General features: G+C 39.2%; 2 protein-coding genes and 1 long non-coding RNA gene across 10 annotated transcripts in view; 1 reads left to right on the top strand and 2 right to left on the bottom strand.

The window, feature by feature from the left end:
- The window catches only part of LOC117083520, a 29,853-nt gene extending 27,492 nt beyond the window's left edge, over positions 1 to 2,361 (top strand). The window contains exons 5-6 of the long non-coding RNA XR_004437111.1: positions 1,886 to 1,974; positions 2,096 to 2,361. This is a non-coding gene — a long non-coding RNA (uncharacterized LOC117083520). The remainder of the gene's footprint in view (positions 1 to 1,885; positions 1,975 to 2,095) is intronic.
- CFAP44 (cilia and flagella associated protein 44) overlaps positions 1 to 13,530 on the bottom strand; it is a 149,361-nt gene extending 135,831 nt beyond the window's left edge. For all 5 annotated transcript variants that reach the window (XR_004437110.1, XM_033211253.1, XM_033211254.1 and 2 more), the window contains exons 1-3: positions 13,398 to 13,530; positions 9,694 to 9,921; positions 1,868 to 1,972 (exon numbers count right to left, since the gene is read on the bottom strand). Coding sequence is in view for 4 of the 5 variants with exons in the window: in XM_033211253.1 (XP_033067144.1) it covers positions 1,868 to 1,967 (100 nt within the window). In the remaining variant the exon portion in view is untranslated. The remainder of the gene's footprint in view (positions 1 to 1,867; positions 1,973 to 9,693; positions 9,922 to 13,397) is intronic.
- Positions 13,287 to 15,193, bottom strand: part of SPICE1 (spindle and centriole associated protein 1) — a 67,233-nt gene continuing 65,326 nt past the window's right edge. For all 4 annotated transcript variants that reach the window (XM_033211268.1, XM_033211270.1, XM_033211269.1 and 1 more), the window contains one exon: positions 13,287 to 14,015. In XM_033211268.1, the coding sequence (XP_033067159.1) occupies positions 13,962 to 14,015 (54 nt within the window). In that variant the 3' untranslated portion in view covers positions 13,287 to 13,961. The remainder of the gene's footprint in view (positions 14,016 to 15,193) is intronic.

Genomic DNA, 15,193 nt, shown 5'->3' with positions numbered 1-15,193 from the left:
GATTGCACTGAGATACCTAACATTGTGATAGTCAGAAAGAGCCAGCCATCTTTCAAAAAATCCTACTTATAAAATTTCTCCTTTTTTCTTCCATTGCAGTCTATGAAGTCCTTCCACATGTTATCCAATTTAATTCCCAAGTGACACATAATTGTTTTAATGGGTGAGAAAACTGAGGCTCAAAAAGATGTGGTAATTTTTCCAAGGTCAAGCATCTCTAAATGGTAGATACAGGACTCAAAACAAAAGTCCAGGTCTCTTTCCACTACATTGTATCAGAAAAGTCCATATAAGACTTAGTAGCTCTCACAGGAGAACTCTAGGTGAGACGTGTGTATAGGTTACTATCAACCTGTGTGCCAGGAGCTGTGATAAACAGGTAAAACACAGACTGCTTTTAAGGAACTTTGAGCTTTTGTAAGGAAGTTGAACAAGTAAACCATTTCTGTTCTATAAACCCAGATATGCACTATTTATATTTTGTCCATTTTTTTGACTTTTAGAAAATTATTTTTATTTTTGTTGAAGTACATTCCCATAACTTAAAAAGTCAAGTAATGCTAAAAGACTTGTCTTTTAAAATACTCAATTTTTTGCTGCTTAACAGCCTTCTCACTCTCTCCAGAACAATCGCTTTTAGCTTTTTTTTTTTTTTTTTTTTTTTTTTTTTTTTTTTTTTGAGACAGTCTTGCTGTGTCGCCAGGCTGGAGTGCAGTGGCGCGATCTCGGCTCACTGCAAGCTCCGCCTCCTGGGTTCAGGCCATTCTCCTGTCTCAGCCTCCCGAGTAGCTGGGACTATAGGCGCCCGCCACCGCGCCCGGCCCACTTTTAGCTTTTAATCTTTTTTCTTCTGATATTTACCTCCATATATCTGAATAATATGGATATACTGCTCTCTCTAGCCACTTTTAGACAGTGTTTATTATGGGATGATGAAGAATGTTAAATCTCTACCACCACTTGCTATCTCTCCGCCCTTGCAATATAATTAAAGTGCAACAAAACATAGTGAAGTCTATGCTTACTGTTTTTAGTATACTGCCTTAATAACACTCATTCTCGAGTTAAGAATGTATTATTTTATTTCCTTCTTGAACAACTCATTTTTCTAAAACTAATACCTCACTTTTTTTCACTTTTTAACTTTCTGGAATCTCCTGATAAATCTTCCCACATCTTGCCATAGTTCTATAAATTCCACTCAATTCAATTTTCTACATGCATCTATCAGATAATCTATTATTTAACATTTTTAACTTTCTCGGAGGTGAAAATTCTCCTTTCCTTGCTTCAGTATAATTGTTCTCTGCATGACTGCCCAGGTGTCATCCTAGGTATTACCTTTGCCTTATTTCTATTTTGAATCTCCTATTTCCTGTACCATAGTGGTCTTTTTTCTTTGCTAACTCCATGATTTTTACGGATCCCACCTTCCTACAGCTTTCTGGGAACAGGGAGTATAAGAGATCTGTTTTGGCCTAGCACGGTAGCTTACACCTGTAATCCCAACACTTTGGGAGGGGATCACCTGAGGTCAGGAGTTTGAGACCAGCCTGACCAATATGATGAAACCCCATCACTACTAAAAATATAAAAATTAGCCGGGTGTGGTGGCGGACGCCTATAATCCTAGCTACTCAGGAGGCTGAGGCAGGAGAATCACTTGAACCCAGTAGGCGGAGGTTACGGTAAGCCAAGATCGTTCCATTGCACTCCAGCCTGGGCAACAATAATGAAACTCCGTCTCAAAAAAAAAAGAGATCTATTTTATAACATCCTGCTCTTTCTATTCTACTATAAAAATTGATTATTTAAATGTTTACCTAAATTTAATACTTTTAAAAGTATACATACTATCTTTACTTACATCTTGATTCCGATTTAGAAGACCTCAGAGACTTCTTCCCATCACTCTTTGATGTAACTGATTTCTCCCCATCAGTATCCTGATCATCTGGTTCCTTCATTTCCTCTGTAAGTACAAAATTGGGATGAGATATGGATAATGTTGTAAAATAGAAACTAACAGATTTCCCCTTAACAAATTTCATAAGCATCAAACACCATGTGTGTCAATAATCCTTTGTTTGCACAGGATCCAGGATGACCCACCAGCAGGAGTGTGCAACTACCGTCAGAGACCTCTGACCTCTGCAAGACAGCTAATTATAATCACAGATTCTCCTTCTCTGGGTGAACTGTCATTGTGGTGCACTTTGGTTTTCCAGAGGTCCACAGTGAAACACACTACCAAAGTTCATCTTTTTCCCCAAATGCTTCACCACTAAAATTAACCTGCCATCCCACCTTTGGTCCATCCCTCCCTCTTTCTCTATTTTCAAATTCTCTTGGAGTTACTAATCAACTTCAGTTTTTAAAATATTTTTTGAGCATACCTGCAGCGTATCAAGTCTTATGTTGGGTGCTAAATTACAAAACTGGAGAAGAGAAATATGGGCCCTAACTTTATGGAGCTTGTTTAGAAAGATATTAAACAAGCAATTAAAATAATGAGTGCTACTAAAAGGAAAATAGAAGGTACTGTGGGCATGTGTAGCAAGAATCCTAAAACATGATGGGGGGTTAGAGAAGAGGTGTCTGAGACATGGATGATGGTCAGGAGTTGGCCAGGCACAGAATGTGAAAGAGATGTTAGGCACATCAAAGAGGGCTGTCTCTTTAAAGGGCTGCAAGCAGTCTATTGGCCAGAGTGGGAGAGTAAAATGGATACTGAAGAGGAGGTGGGTACCATATCATAAAGTTGTCTCTAAGCTTTGCTAAGAAGTTTATACCTTATTTCCTTGACAACTGAAAACCATTAAAGGGTTTTAAAAAGGGGAGTGACACAACAGGTTTTCTCTGCCCTCTGTCTATATTGCAGCTTTTCATATATTTGAAAACACCTTACTTATAAGTCTTCACTTCTCTATACTAAACACCCCATGTTTCCTCAACATTCTTCTATGATATGTCTGGCAAGCAGAATGGAACACCAGTTCTATTTGGATCAGATTTATAGTTAGATTAGGGTCTGAATCCCAGTACTGACATATAACTAGCTAACTAAACTTTACATGAATTCTCCAGCTGTAATGGGAATGAAGACAAAACTTTTTACAAGCTTGCTATGAGGGTTATTTAAACTGCCACACTGTTATATCTTCCTGGTCTCTGAAGATAGACTGGTATGCCTAAAGCAGATATGGTACACAACATGATCAAAGGACAAAGGAGAGTGTAGTATGATGACTGTCTCCCTTCAACTGGGCACTAGGGTTCATTCCATGTTTTCCTGCAGTGACATCATAATGATGCCTTCTTTTGATATGGGGGACAACAGTACATTGTCTAAACATTTGTATTATAAACTATCATCAAGAAAGATACAGACCGGGCTCAGTGGCTCATGCCTGTAATCCTGGGAGTTTGACAGGCTGAGGCAGGAGGACTGCTTGAAACCAGGAGTTTGAGACCAACATGAGAAACATAGCAAGACCCTGTCTGTATTAATTTGTTCTCACACTGCTAATAAAGGCATACCTGAGAACGGGTAATTTATAAAGGAAAGAGGTTTAATTGACTCACAGTTCGGCATGGCTAAGGAGGCCTCAGGACACTTACAATTACAGCAGAAGGGGAAGCAAACACCTCTTTTCTTCACATGGCGGCAGCAAGGAGAAGTACAGAGCAGAGGGGAAGAAAACCCCTTATAAAACCATCAGATTTTGTAAGAACTCACTATCACAGGAACAGGATGAGGTAACTGCCCCCAAGATTCAGTTATCTCCCACCGGTCCCTCCCATGACACATGGGGATTATGGGAACTATAATTATGATGGGATTTGGGTGGGGACACAGCCAAACTGTCTCTTAAAAAAAAATTAAAATGGCCAGGCATAGTGAGGTATGCCTGTAGTCCCAGCTACTCAGGAGGCTGAGGCAGGAGGATCACTTGAGCCCAGGAGTTTGAGGCTGCAGTGAGCTGGGATCGCACCACTATTCTCCAGCCTGAGTGACAGAGCAAGACTCTGCTTCTAAAATAAAAAAAAGATATGGTCTAACATGATACTCATGTTATTAAATTTTGTATTTCGTACTTTGGAGGCATCCTTCTGGGTTACAAAAATAATGTTTTACTTTTTAAAAAGTGTATGTACGTGTGTGTGTGTATTTTCCTTTCCTTTCTTTTTTAGTTGTGAATCTTCCTTCCTCTCTCTCTCCATCCTTTCTTCCTTTTCTCCTTCCCTTCCTTCCTCTTTCCTTCCACCTAACTGTAGAATATATACCTTTTGGGGTTTATGGAGGGAGTAGGGTTAGGAATCAAACCATAAAATCCTTTAAGTAGCAAAATCTTTTAAAATTCACATTCTGTCATTCAGTATATTTTCTATTCCTTCCAGTTTTGGACACACAGGCTTACTTTCTACATTATAGTGAGTAACTGTTTTTTAAAAAAAAAAAAAAAAAAAAAGAATTATGCAGCCAATTCCATTATTACAGAGCTTGGTTATAAATGACAACATACTGTAGGTAAAATTGTTTAGATAGATACAAACACACCTAAATTCTATTTTCTCCTTCACTTTCATAGTTTATGTCAATTTAATTCTTAAAACTATTGAGCATATTATTATGCTAGGCATTGCAGAGGATACAAAGGTGAACAATATACAGTCCCTGACCTCAATGTATAATTCAAGATGAAGAAATTAACAATTCTCTTTCAAAATAGTTTCAGAATAAACTTATCTTCTAAATCACTGATTCAGATCCATTAGAGGTTGACCAAAACAAGGATGGTTTGATAGTCGTGACTGAAGTGACTGATCACTAATGGTTTATTTGATAAAAATCAACATTTAAAATATTGGAAAGAAACTAAAGTACTCCCTAAGTTCCCATGACGCAGGTCCCAAATAAGTGAAGGCAAGGCAGTTCCCTGGGTTTTCCAACAAAATTGAACCGATATTCTACTGCTGCTAATCAATTGATAACTAAATGAAAAATTTTGGTCTGTGAGTTTCAATAGCACTTTATTCTGTAAGTAGGTACTGTTTTAGTTTTCCCTTGCTGCCATATAAATTATCAGACATTTAGCAGCTTAAATAACATCCACTTATTATTTCACCACTTTGTGAGTCAAAAGTCTAGGCCAAGTGTGACTCAGCTGGCTCTCTGCTTAGAGTTTCAAGAGGTTGTTAAGGTGTTGGCAGTGCTGCCTTCACTTTCAGAGGCTCTGAGGAAGAATCTACTTCCGGGCTCATTCAAGCTGCTGGCAGAATTCAGCCCCATGTGGCTGTGGAACAGTGATCCCTGCTTTCCTGCTGGCTGTTGCCCAAGGGTCCTTCTAAGTTCCAGAGGCCACTTGTATTCCTTGACTTATGGTACCCTTTAAAGCCAGGAATAATGGGTCGAGTTCCTCCTAGTGATTTGAATCTCATGATTTTCTTTCCTGCTATCACAAGCCTCATGACTTAGTGAGATAACGTTCTACTTTTCAGTCTTCTTTTTTCTGAATACATTTATTTTTAACATACTATAACTGAATGTTAACTGGATATAGATTCTAATAAAAAGAGCCCATAATTTATTCATAACATAATCATAAGGTGCGTAAAAAACAATTATGGTAACTAAAGCACTCTGAAAACAAAAGAGTTGGACTACAACAAAAGGTAAGTTGGTGTCAAGACAAAAGCACCACACTTTATTCTGTGCTATCTTAAACAATATATTCCTCAAATGGCTAATATTACCATGTAATAAACTTTCACATCACAAACGCAGTTCATGTCAGGTTGTGTACAATGTGGAAGAAAATACTGGAACCCAAGGAATTTGCCCAGTGTTCTGATGTAGCAATACCGGACAATAAATACTAGGATCTATTCCTAGCTTTCCTGGGTCATAAAAGGTAATTGAAGAACCTGTAAAAAGCAGTGGAGCAGGTCAGGTGGGAGAGACTCCTGTTCTCCTGGAGATTATCAGTATAACTGGTAAGGTAGAATAAGATATTTTTGTTTGGGGGAGGTTTTTTGTTTGTTTTGTTTTAATAACAAAGGGATTGGGAAGCTACATTGTAACCTGTGGAGACTTTGGAGCCAGAGAGACTTGGGTTCACATCCCTGCTTGCCCAAGAAACAAGTTCCTTAACCTCTTGATCCTTTAATATGTAAAATGGGGGTGATAGGGTTATTTGGTAGAGTTAAACGAGATTTTTCATATACAGAGTTCTCAACTTTGACTGCACTTTAGAATCACTTGGAAAACTTAAAAACGTACTATTAACAGGGTCTCACTCTCCAGATAATTCTTTCACACAATCAGGCATAAGAACTGGTTAGGAATCATGAGTTTATATAAACACCTACTAGGCACTCAGAAATGGCAGTTGTTTTTACTATACTCCTAGATATTCTCTTTGACACAGGTAGGGTTCAATAAATAAAATCATGGAATCTTCAGAGTTGAAAGAGGACTTTAGTTTAACTTGCTATCCCATGCAGGTCACACATCCTCAACATCCACCCCAGCACTGTCAGAAAAGCAGTCTAGTGTGTTGGCCAGGGCTGAGAATACTGGCTACAGGGTCATTCTGACTAGGTTTAAATCTTGGCTCGTCCTCTTCCTGGTTGTGAGGTGTTAACCAAGTATTTAATTGCTATGTGCCTCAGTATTTCCATCTTTAAAATGCAGCACCTACTGGATAAGGTTGTTTTGAGTCAACACAGGAAAGCTCTAACAATGATACATGGCAGTCAATATGTAAAATGGTTGCAGGAATGAATTTATTAATATATTTCTGAATAAATGAAAGAACAAGACAGTCAGCTTCAATTTAAATATTTCGGGTAAGAGGGTGAGAACATTCTGTTAATGCTCAGCTATAGTTCTTGGCACATTTTATATTAAGCTGAAATCTGCCTCCCCACAACTAGGATCCATTTGACCCTTGTTTTTTCTTCTGAGAACACACAGAACAAGTTTTTCTGTGTACTTCAACCATTCAAATAATTGTAGTTGGCTCTCATTTCTCTCCAGATCTTCTCTTTTCCCAGAGAAAGTATCCCAATTATTTCAATTATTTCTCAATGACATGTTTCCAACTTTTCTTTACTACCCGAATAGCTCAAGAAGTTAATTCCCAATGCATCATATGTCCCTCCTAATTTTATAGTTCTTCATAGGATCTAGACACTCTCCACAAGAGAGGAACTACCAATTCACCTACTGGGGACATTCATTGTATTCCTTTAAGGCAGTCTAAGTTTGGGTTCTCGACCATGTTCTACCTTCTATCAGTAAACTAGCTCGGTTTGTGAGTCTATTTGCAGGACTAGCATAAATTTCCTTTCATTAGATCCAGGCTTATTGGTCCAGCCTACGGCCAATTCTTTTCACTAACTCTCTAGATAGACTGTACAGTTTTGAGTTGTGAAAGCTGTCAGAATTAGAATGGAGTCACCAGTGTTAAGAAAGAACCCGACAAACAGAGCTGGGGAAGGCTATGAAGAATGGGTTCTCACACTTTTATGCTGGATAACTATCCCAAAAGATTGCAAAGACCACAGTCTTGCACAAAGCCATCACAACCTTACACATAAAAAAAAAATACTTCTACAAGGACATTTTCTCAACAATTGCCTGTCCAACCTCAGACTAGCATCACACTTATTGTTGACCTTTGTAGCCAACGATAACTATCTCAAAATAATTATGTAATCTTTTTCATTTTTCCTTTAAAAACCTTTGTTTTCCTTTACCTCCCTGAATACACATATAGTTTACCATGGCATACATATCCCATTGCAATACCTTACTCCTGAATAAACATTATCTTCTTTTAGAAAGCCTCTCTCTGTATGTTATTTAGATTGACAGGGTCAACCCTAAGGAAGGATAAAGAAAAAGGGAAAATAATAGTGCACACTGATGCAGAGGAGTGTGTTGCTAGAAGGTTGGCTGGACGCCAGACAGAGTGCTCTCTAAGGTGACATTACTCTGATTCATTCACCAGAGTCCAGGTTCTGGTCCTCACGCTCACAAGCTCACTCAATCCCAGCAGTGTGCCAGAGGTGGTTATTTAAAGTTCACAGTGACTGATGTACAAAACAGGCTCTCAGTTTTTACTTTGCAATGTGAAATACAGCTGTGGAGAAAAAAAGTAATAGCTTGTCTTTTTTACTGTTTACTATGTGTCAAGCACAGTTCTAAGAAATTCTACACATATTACTGTATAATTCTCAAAACGACCCTATGAGGTAGGTACCATTATTATTTTATTTATTTATTTTTTGACATGGAGTCTCGCTCTGTCACCCAGGCTGGAGTGCAGTGGTGCGATCCCAGCTGACTGCAACCTCCACCTCCCGGGTTCAAGCGATTCTCATGCCTCAGCCACCCGAGTAGCTGGGATTACAGACGCACTCCACATCGCCCGGCTAATTTTTGTATTTTTAGTAGACGGGTTTCCCTATGTTGGCCAGACTGGTCTCAAACTCGTGACCTCAGGTGATCTACCCACCTCCGCCTCCCAAAGTGCTGGGATTACAGATGTGAGCCACGGCGCACAGCCTATTATTATTATTATTTTTGAGACAAAGTCTTGCTATCCATTATTATTACTGTCTTTATTTTACACATGAGAAAGCAGCGCATTTACTCTGAATCCGTTCCTCTCACCTAATTCATATAAATGATTTCCAAGTCCTGTTACTAACTGTCCAGTGATTGAGCCTTTTGAATTCCTCCCCTCCCTTCATTCCTACTGTCCCTGCTGTCCCTCTGTCGTTCCACTTCTCATTGTGTCTCACCGCTATCATTACTGTACCGTCATACTTCGTCTTCCCTTCTGTAATCCATTTTCTACACTATCGCTTGTATTTCTAAAAGACAGCTTTTAATGTGCCACTCTTGCTTAAAACCTCTAATGGCTCATCACTGCCATCAAATAAGAGCTCAGATTCGTCGGTCTGGAGTAAAGGTCCATTGTCAGAGAGTCTGTAGCTTATTGCAGCCCAGCTACAGTCAGTCTCTCTCTCCCTAGCCGCCTTAGCCCTTCTCCTCTCAAAGGTTTTCATCAGCACGCATCCTTAGCAACTCATGATTGATTGGACACACTGAGCAGCATACATGTATGCAGCTGTCTTTACCTATTATACAACAAATATTTATGTGCACCTACTATGTGCCATGTATGTGCTAAGCACTTTACTTGTATTATCCTATTTAATAATAATAACAAGAACTCCATGAGGTCACATTATCACCTTTCTTTCTGGAGATGAGGAAGCCAGAGGGCCCAGCGTGCCAAGCGTCGCACCCAGCTGAGCGCAGGGTGGGTGCCTCGCTGGAGCGGGGAGCCCCAGCACTTTCCCAGCAGACTCGCTGCTGCTCCGACTTCGGGTCTAAGCCGTGCTCCTGCTGCCTGGCTGGCTCCCGCCCGGTCAGACTGAAAGGGTCTCGCAGGCAGGAACCGTGCACACAGTGTCTAGCTCCGAGCCTGAGAATACTCGAGGCTTCAAAAAGTTTGCTGAGCTACCGCAGGGAGGACGAAAGCTGTGTTTCAGCACAGCCTAGGGAACACTGGTCCAGCCTGAGAGAAGCCCAGGTGGGGTTCGCTGCCCTCTGAGCCACAAACAGATTTAAGGAGGAGGGTGTGGAAATTGCCAGCTGCTGAGGTGCAAACTCACCGAAGGTACTGCTGACCGCCGCGGCTCCTCTCTTCACAGCTTCTGCCGGAGGCCTCCGTTTACTCCAGTTACCGAGGCAACGCCACCCCTCTTCCAGGGAGGCGGAACCGGGCGGGCCGTGGGGCGCATGCGCGGCCGGCGTCCAGCTTTCCAGGACATCGAGCAGCGGTAACGCTGAGAACCGGGTACCTGTCCGCCCTCTGGTCTGGCCTTTTCCATCTCATGACACTGGTTCAAAGCCAAACAGAAAAGCCCGACGAGTTTATTATCCCCTAAAGGACGTCATGTAGATAATTAAATGATATGAATACCGTCGAAGATACCTGCCCGATATTCTAAAATGGGCCAACGGAGCCCTGATCGTGGCGTTCCTATGATGAGGTTTTAACTTCGATTTTAAGAGGGGTCCTGGGAGATAGCAGGCAGTTTGCCGGCAACATCAACAACAAAGATACATGGTGGGATTTTTGTTATTTTTAAAGCTATATCATCTCAGTTGGCTTTTAAGAGTAAACAAGGTTTTTTTTGTTTTTTTTTTTGAGACGGAGTCTTGCTCTGTCCCCCGGGCTGGAGTGCAGTGGCCGGATCTCAGCTCACTGCAAGCTCCGCCTCCCGGGTTCACGCTATTCTCCTGCCTCAGCCTCCGGAGTAGCTGGGACTACAGGCGCCCGCCACCTCGCCCGGCTAGTTTTTTTTTTTTTTTTTGTATTTTTAGTAGAGACGGGGTTTCACCGTGTTAGCCAGGATGGTCTCGATCTCCTGACCTCGTGATCCGCCCGTCTCGGCCTCCCAAAGTGCTGGGATTACAGGCTTGAGCCACCGCGCCCGGCCCAACAAGGTTTTATGTTGTGGGTTTCTTGGTCGCAGCGCTCTGGGCACAAAAGTATAGGCCTCCCTTGACAGATTTCTAGGTTTAGCAGTTTGTTCAACCTCTCTGTAGTACTGTGGTCATACTGCTTTGTAAAGTACCTAGCCTAACGTTATTACTTACCAAATACTGTTTTAAAACGGTCATTCCAATATGTGACAAAGGAGTTTGTATACAGAATGTATAAAGAACTCTTAAAATTCAATAAGAAAAACCCACCCAATTTCTTAAATGGGCAAAGGATTTGAATGCTTCACCAAATCAGATATATGTATGGCCAGTAAGCACATGGAAAGATGCTTAACAGTAGTCATAAGGGAAATACAAACCACAATACACGTAACTCCACATCCACGTGAAGGGGTAAAACTTCAAAGATTGCCAACACCAAATGCAGAAGGATACGGAGCAACTGGAACTCACATACACTGGTGTTGGGAATGTAAAATGGCATAACCACTTTGGAAAACTATTTGAGAGGTTTCTTCAAAAGTTAAACATACACAAAGTAATTCCACACCCAAGATAGTCTAGACACTTGGGCAAAGTGGTTGCCTAGGACTTAGTGAGATGCACTGGAAGAGACACAAGGAATCTTAGAAATGATAGAAATGCTGTGTCTTAATTGTGGTGGTAATTTCATGGGTATATACAACTGCCAAAAGCCAATAAACTGTTCTCTTTAAATGGATGTCGTTTATTGTATATAAATTATTTGTCAATAAAATTGGCAAGAAAAAATTGCTATAGTACAATTTGTGTTTATTAGTTTCCACAATGTTACACAAATACCATGCATTTATTTGCAATACTGACATGTCCTCTTTAATCAAGGTTTTCCAGGGCTTAAAAAAATAGCCCTGGTAATAGATAAAATAATAAAAAAAATTATTCTTGCTATTACTTATTAAATGATATATCTAGGTGCCACAAAATATAGAAAACATAGGGTAAACTTATTTTTAAATAGCATGTTAGTTATATTTTCAAATTATATGCCCAGCATGCTTTCTTTCAACCTCTAGACATCTTTTCAGGTGAAATACCTCTACATTTCAAGCACTGTGTGCAATTGTTAATCTGAGAAAGATACAATAAATTCACTATACAATGTTTTAAAAAATGGAAACATGGGGGAAATAGTGTATCTATTTATTTATACACAAAAAATATTGGGCAGTGATCATTATTGAGTGTTGTGAGCCAAGCTCTGAGCTCAGTCCATTTACATACACTTGCCTCACTTAATCCTTACAAGCCTCTAGGGAAGACATTATGTCTGACTTTCAAATGGGAAAGATGAGATTAATCTGTCCAAAGTACACAGCTCAAGTGGCAGAAATGGCATTTGAGGCAAGATTTCTGGTTTCAGTACTTGCATCCTTAGCTACTGTACTGTAATAGTTCCCATAAATTAGGAGAAATCCAATAACTGCAAGAAAGAGCTTCAAGTCTTGGCTTCACCTCTTAACAAGCATTCTGTCATGAGACAACTTTCTTCACCTCTAGGGCTCAGTTTCCTCATCTGTAAAGGTGCTGGGAGAGGAGGAAGCATTTACATACCTCTAATTCATAGGGCTACTATGAGATTCGAATGAGATAATGGTGATATTGCAGCTTATAGTACAGTGTCTGCCACAGTAATGGCTCAATAAGGAACAGCTATTCTTATTATTATGCTGCTTCCATACTACACACACTGTAAAACAGGTTTACTCTCCATCAAGAGGCAGCACAACACAGGCTTTGGAGAAAGACTGCCTATGTTCCCATTCTAGTGCCACCACTCCCTAGTTGTGTGACCTTGAGAAAATACCTCCTTGTACCTCAGTTTCCTCATCTGCAAAATGAGGATAATAGTACCTATCTCATAAGATGTCATGAAGCACATAAAGTGGCTACAATAGTGCCTAGTAGGTAGTTAACAGTTATCAAATTCTGCTAACCAAAATCATTTTGTTTAAAGCATAAGAATGATTATATCATAACTGGATGTTATCAATCTAGTATCTCTGCCAACCTGTAATTTGGAAAACTGTAAATTTCAGGTTGAGCAAGTTATTAGCAGCTTTCTGGGGCATACGGGAGAAGTCATATGTTATCCAAATATATGAGTCTAAACACAAGTAATCTCAGTTTGAATTGCTCACTCAGGTTGAGAATTCCTATCATAGAGCCAAGGAGCAGAGATCATTCAAAAAACAAGTTTAAAATAGAAATCAACATCTCAGAACCAAATGGGTACCCTGGAAAAATCTATCCTAAGCCAGGTGCAGTGGCTCACACCTGTAATCCCAGCACTTTGGGAAACCAAGGCAGGTGGATCATTTGAGGTCAGGAGTTCAAAACCAGCCTGGCCAACATGGTGAAACCCCGTCTCTACTGAAAATATACAAATTAGCTGGGCATGGTGGTGTATACCTATAATCCTAGCTACTCAGGAGGCTGAGGCAAGAGGATTGCTTGAAACTGGGAGACTGAGGTTGCAGTGAACCAGATCACACAACTGCACTCCAGCCTGAGCAATAAAGCGAGACTCTGTCTCAAAAAAAAAAAAAAAAAAGAAAGAAAGAAAGAAAAAAAAAAGGAAAGGAAAGGAAAAAAAAAAGAGAAATCTACCCTGAAAGATCTGCTTAAATTCAGGGCTGGGAAAATTGATTGCAACTTTTTCTATTTAATTGTTTGAAACATTAAATATACCAATAAATCAATGTTACCACATTTAGGTATTTGAGCTCTAGAATCATTTTTTATTTGATTTGCATTACTATTATTGATGACATTTTCACACTTTAAAAGCTACATAAGATTTTATAATAAATGCAACCACTCTTACCTGCTTAAGCAAATATAAACAAACACTCCCAGGCCTATTTTTTTAAGGCTGTATATTTCACTTGATGGAAAAAGTGATGAACAGCAATGACTTCCCAAGAAAAAAGAAAGAAAAGTGGGTGTTACATTTTCCTGAAAGCCAGACTCTAATCATACAGAGGAATTTTATTGTAAGTTACATGCAAAGCAAATTAGTTCTTCAGGAAAATAAAAAAATAAATGGATCAACTAAGATACACTAAACCTCAAAAAACCCTGAATAAAGATGATAAAGGTAAAAATGTATTTAAAAAGACCCTTAAAATATTTAAGAAAGTATTAAAATACAAAGCTTTAACTTCTCTACAGTCAAAATTTCATCCACAGGGAGCTGTAGGTCAGTTGGTTGTTGAAAACTTATTTGAGAAAATAAAAAAAAATTGCTTTACTTCTCCGTTTCATTAGTACTAATTCACAAGATCTTTGTAGGTTTTATCTGAAAGAAGGATATAAAAACTTGAAAGTCAGAGCAGGGAAAGGGGAGTAATAAATTATTAAGAACAAACTCAGTGAGACTTGACTTCACTTATGATACATGGGTAGAAAGAGCAAACCAGCCTTCTTCATTCTGTTTCTCAATCTGTTGAACAAAGACACAGAGAAAATTTAGATGGTAATCAGGACCATGAGACTACTCAAGATTTACAGATCATTTAGACCAAGTGCATAAAACAAAGTCATCCTGTGCCATTGAATGGTACTGGAAATTAAATTGCTATTGGCAATGTTTATTCTCTAATAGAGATACCATCAAATAACTGACTACTTGGTCAACAGATCCTCTTACTGATTTAGGAGTCGTAATTTTTTTAAGTCCAGTGTTTTATAGATATCATAAGCATAAATTTTTAAAATGATAAAAAGGCAGTTATTTGTTCTTAGTAAATTAAATGTTACTAAATTCCAGGAACTAAGAATAATTTATATAAAATAGCTTACTTTAAAGCTTTTGTAGAATATAAGAAGTAGCAAAGAACAAATGTCCCAGAATTGGACAATTCGGGTATCTATCATTCCCCTATCATTTAATACCTTTCCCCTATCATTTAATTTGGGCTATAAGCACCCACTCTTTGATCTAATTACTGAACTCAGTAATAAGAAATGCAAAGATTTTCCCAATGTCAGACAGTTGTTGGCTCAAGTCTACAAAATTAATTCTTATAATTTTAAAGATATCCTCACAATTTACTATAACCACTCAAAGGAACTATATCTTACTGTACTAGCACCACAGAAAAAAAGTCTTCTGCAAAAATTTTGAATATACTGTGAAATACTTAGCTTCTATACATACCTATGGCACAACAAAATACATGAAGAGCACATTAAGACATTTATTTTTCCCTGGGACCATAACCTATCTAACCAATGGCACAGTCAGATATGGCACACAGGGATCAAGTGAGAGGAAAAGTGACTGGACCCACTGCTCTGGCTGTCCCAGACCCCACCCAGGGACAAGGACTGGGGGAACCAATAGCTCAGTAGATCTACAACCCATTCAAGGCACACCTGTGTGTCCTGCCATAATATTTGGGAAGCTCTACCTGAAACCAGTAATTTCCAGCCTTTAAGGACTGCTGAATATCCTACTGAATTTTACCTTATTCCTTAGTTACCCGAGAAAACAGAAGAAGTATATGGCTTGTTTTTCCTAATGAAGGTAAATTAGTATCTCTTTTCTGTTAAGAATACCATATCAGCTTTAGGATAACAGGAATGATAGTTAAGAATGGAAATCACTAAATCAGCTAC

This window comes from Trachypithecus francoisi, unplaced genomic scaffold (genome assembly GCF_009764315.1).
Source record: "Trachypithecus francoisi isolate TF-2019V2 unplaced genomic scaffold, Tfra_2.0 Lachesis_group0, whole genome shotgun sequence".
Classification (NCBI taxonomy): domain Eukaryota; kingdom Metazoa; phylum Chordata; class Mammalia; order Primates; family Cercopithecidae; genus Trachypithecus; species Trachypithecus francoisi.
Note: the sequence above shows the minus strand (reverse complement) of the source record. Positions and strands in the feature narration are given on the sequence as shown.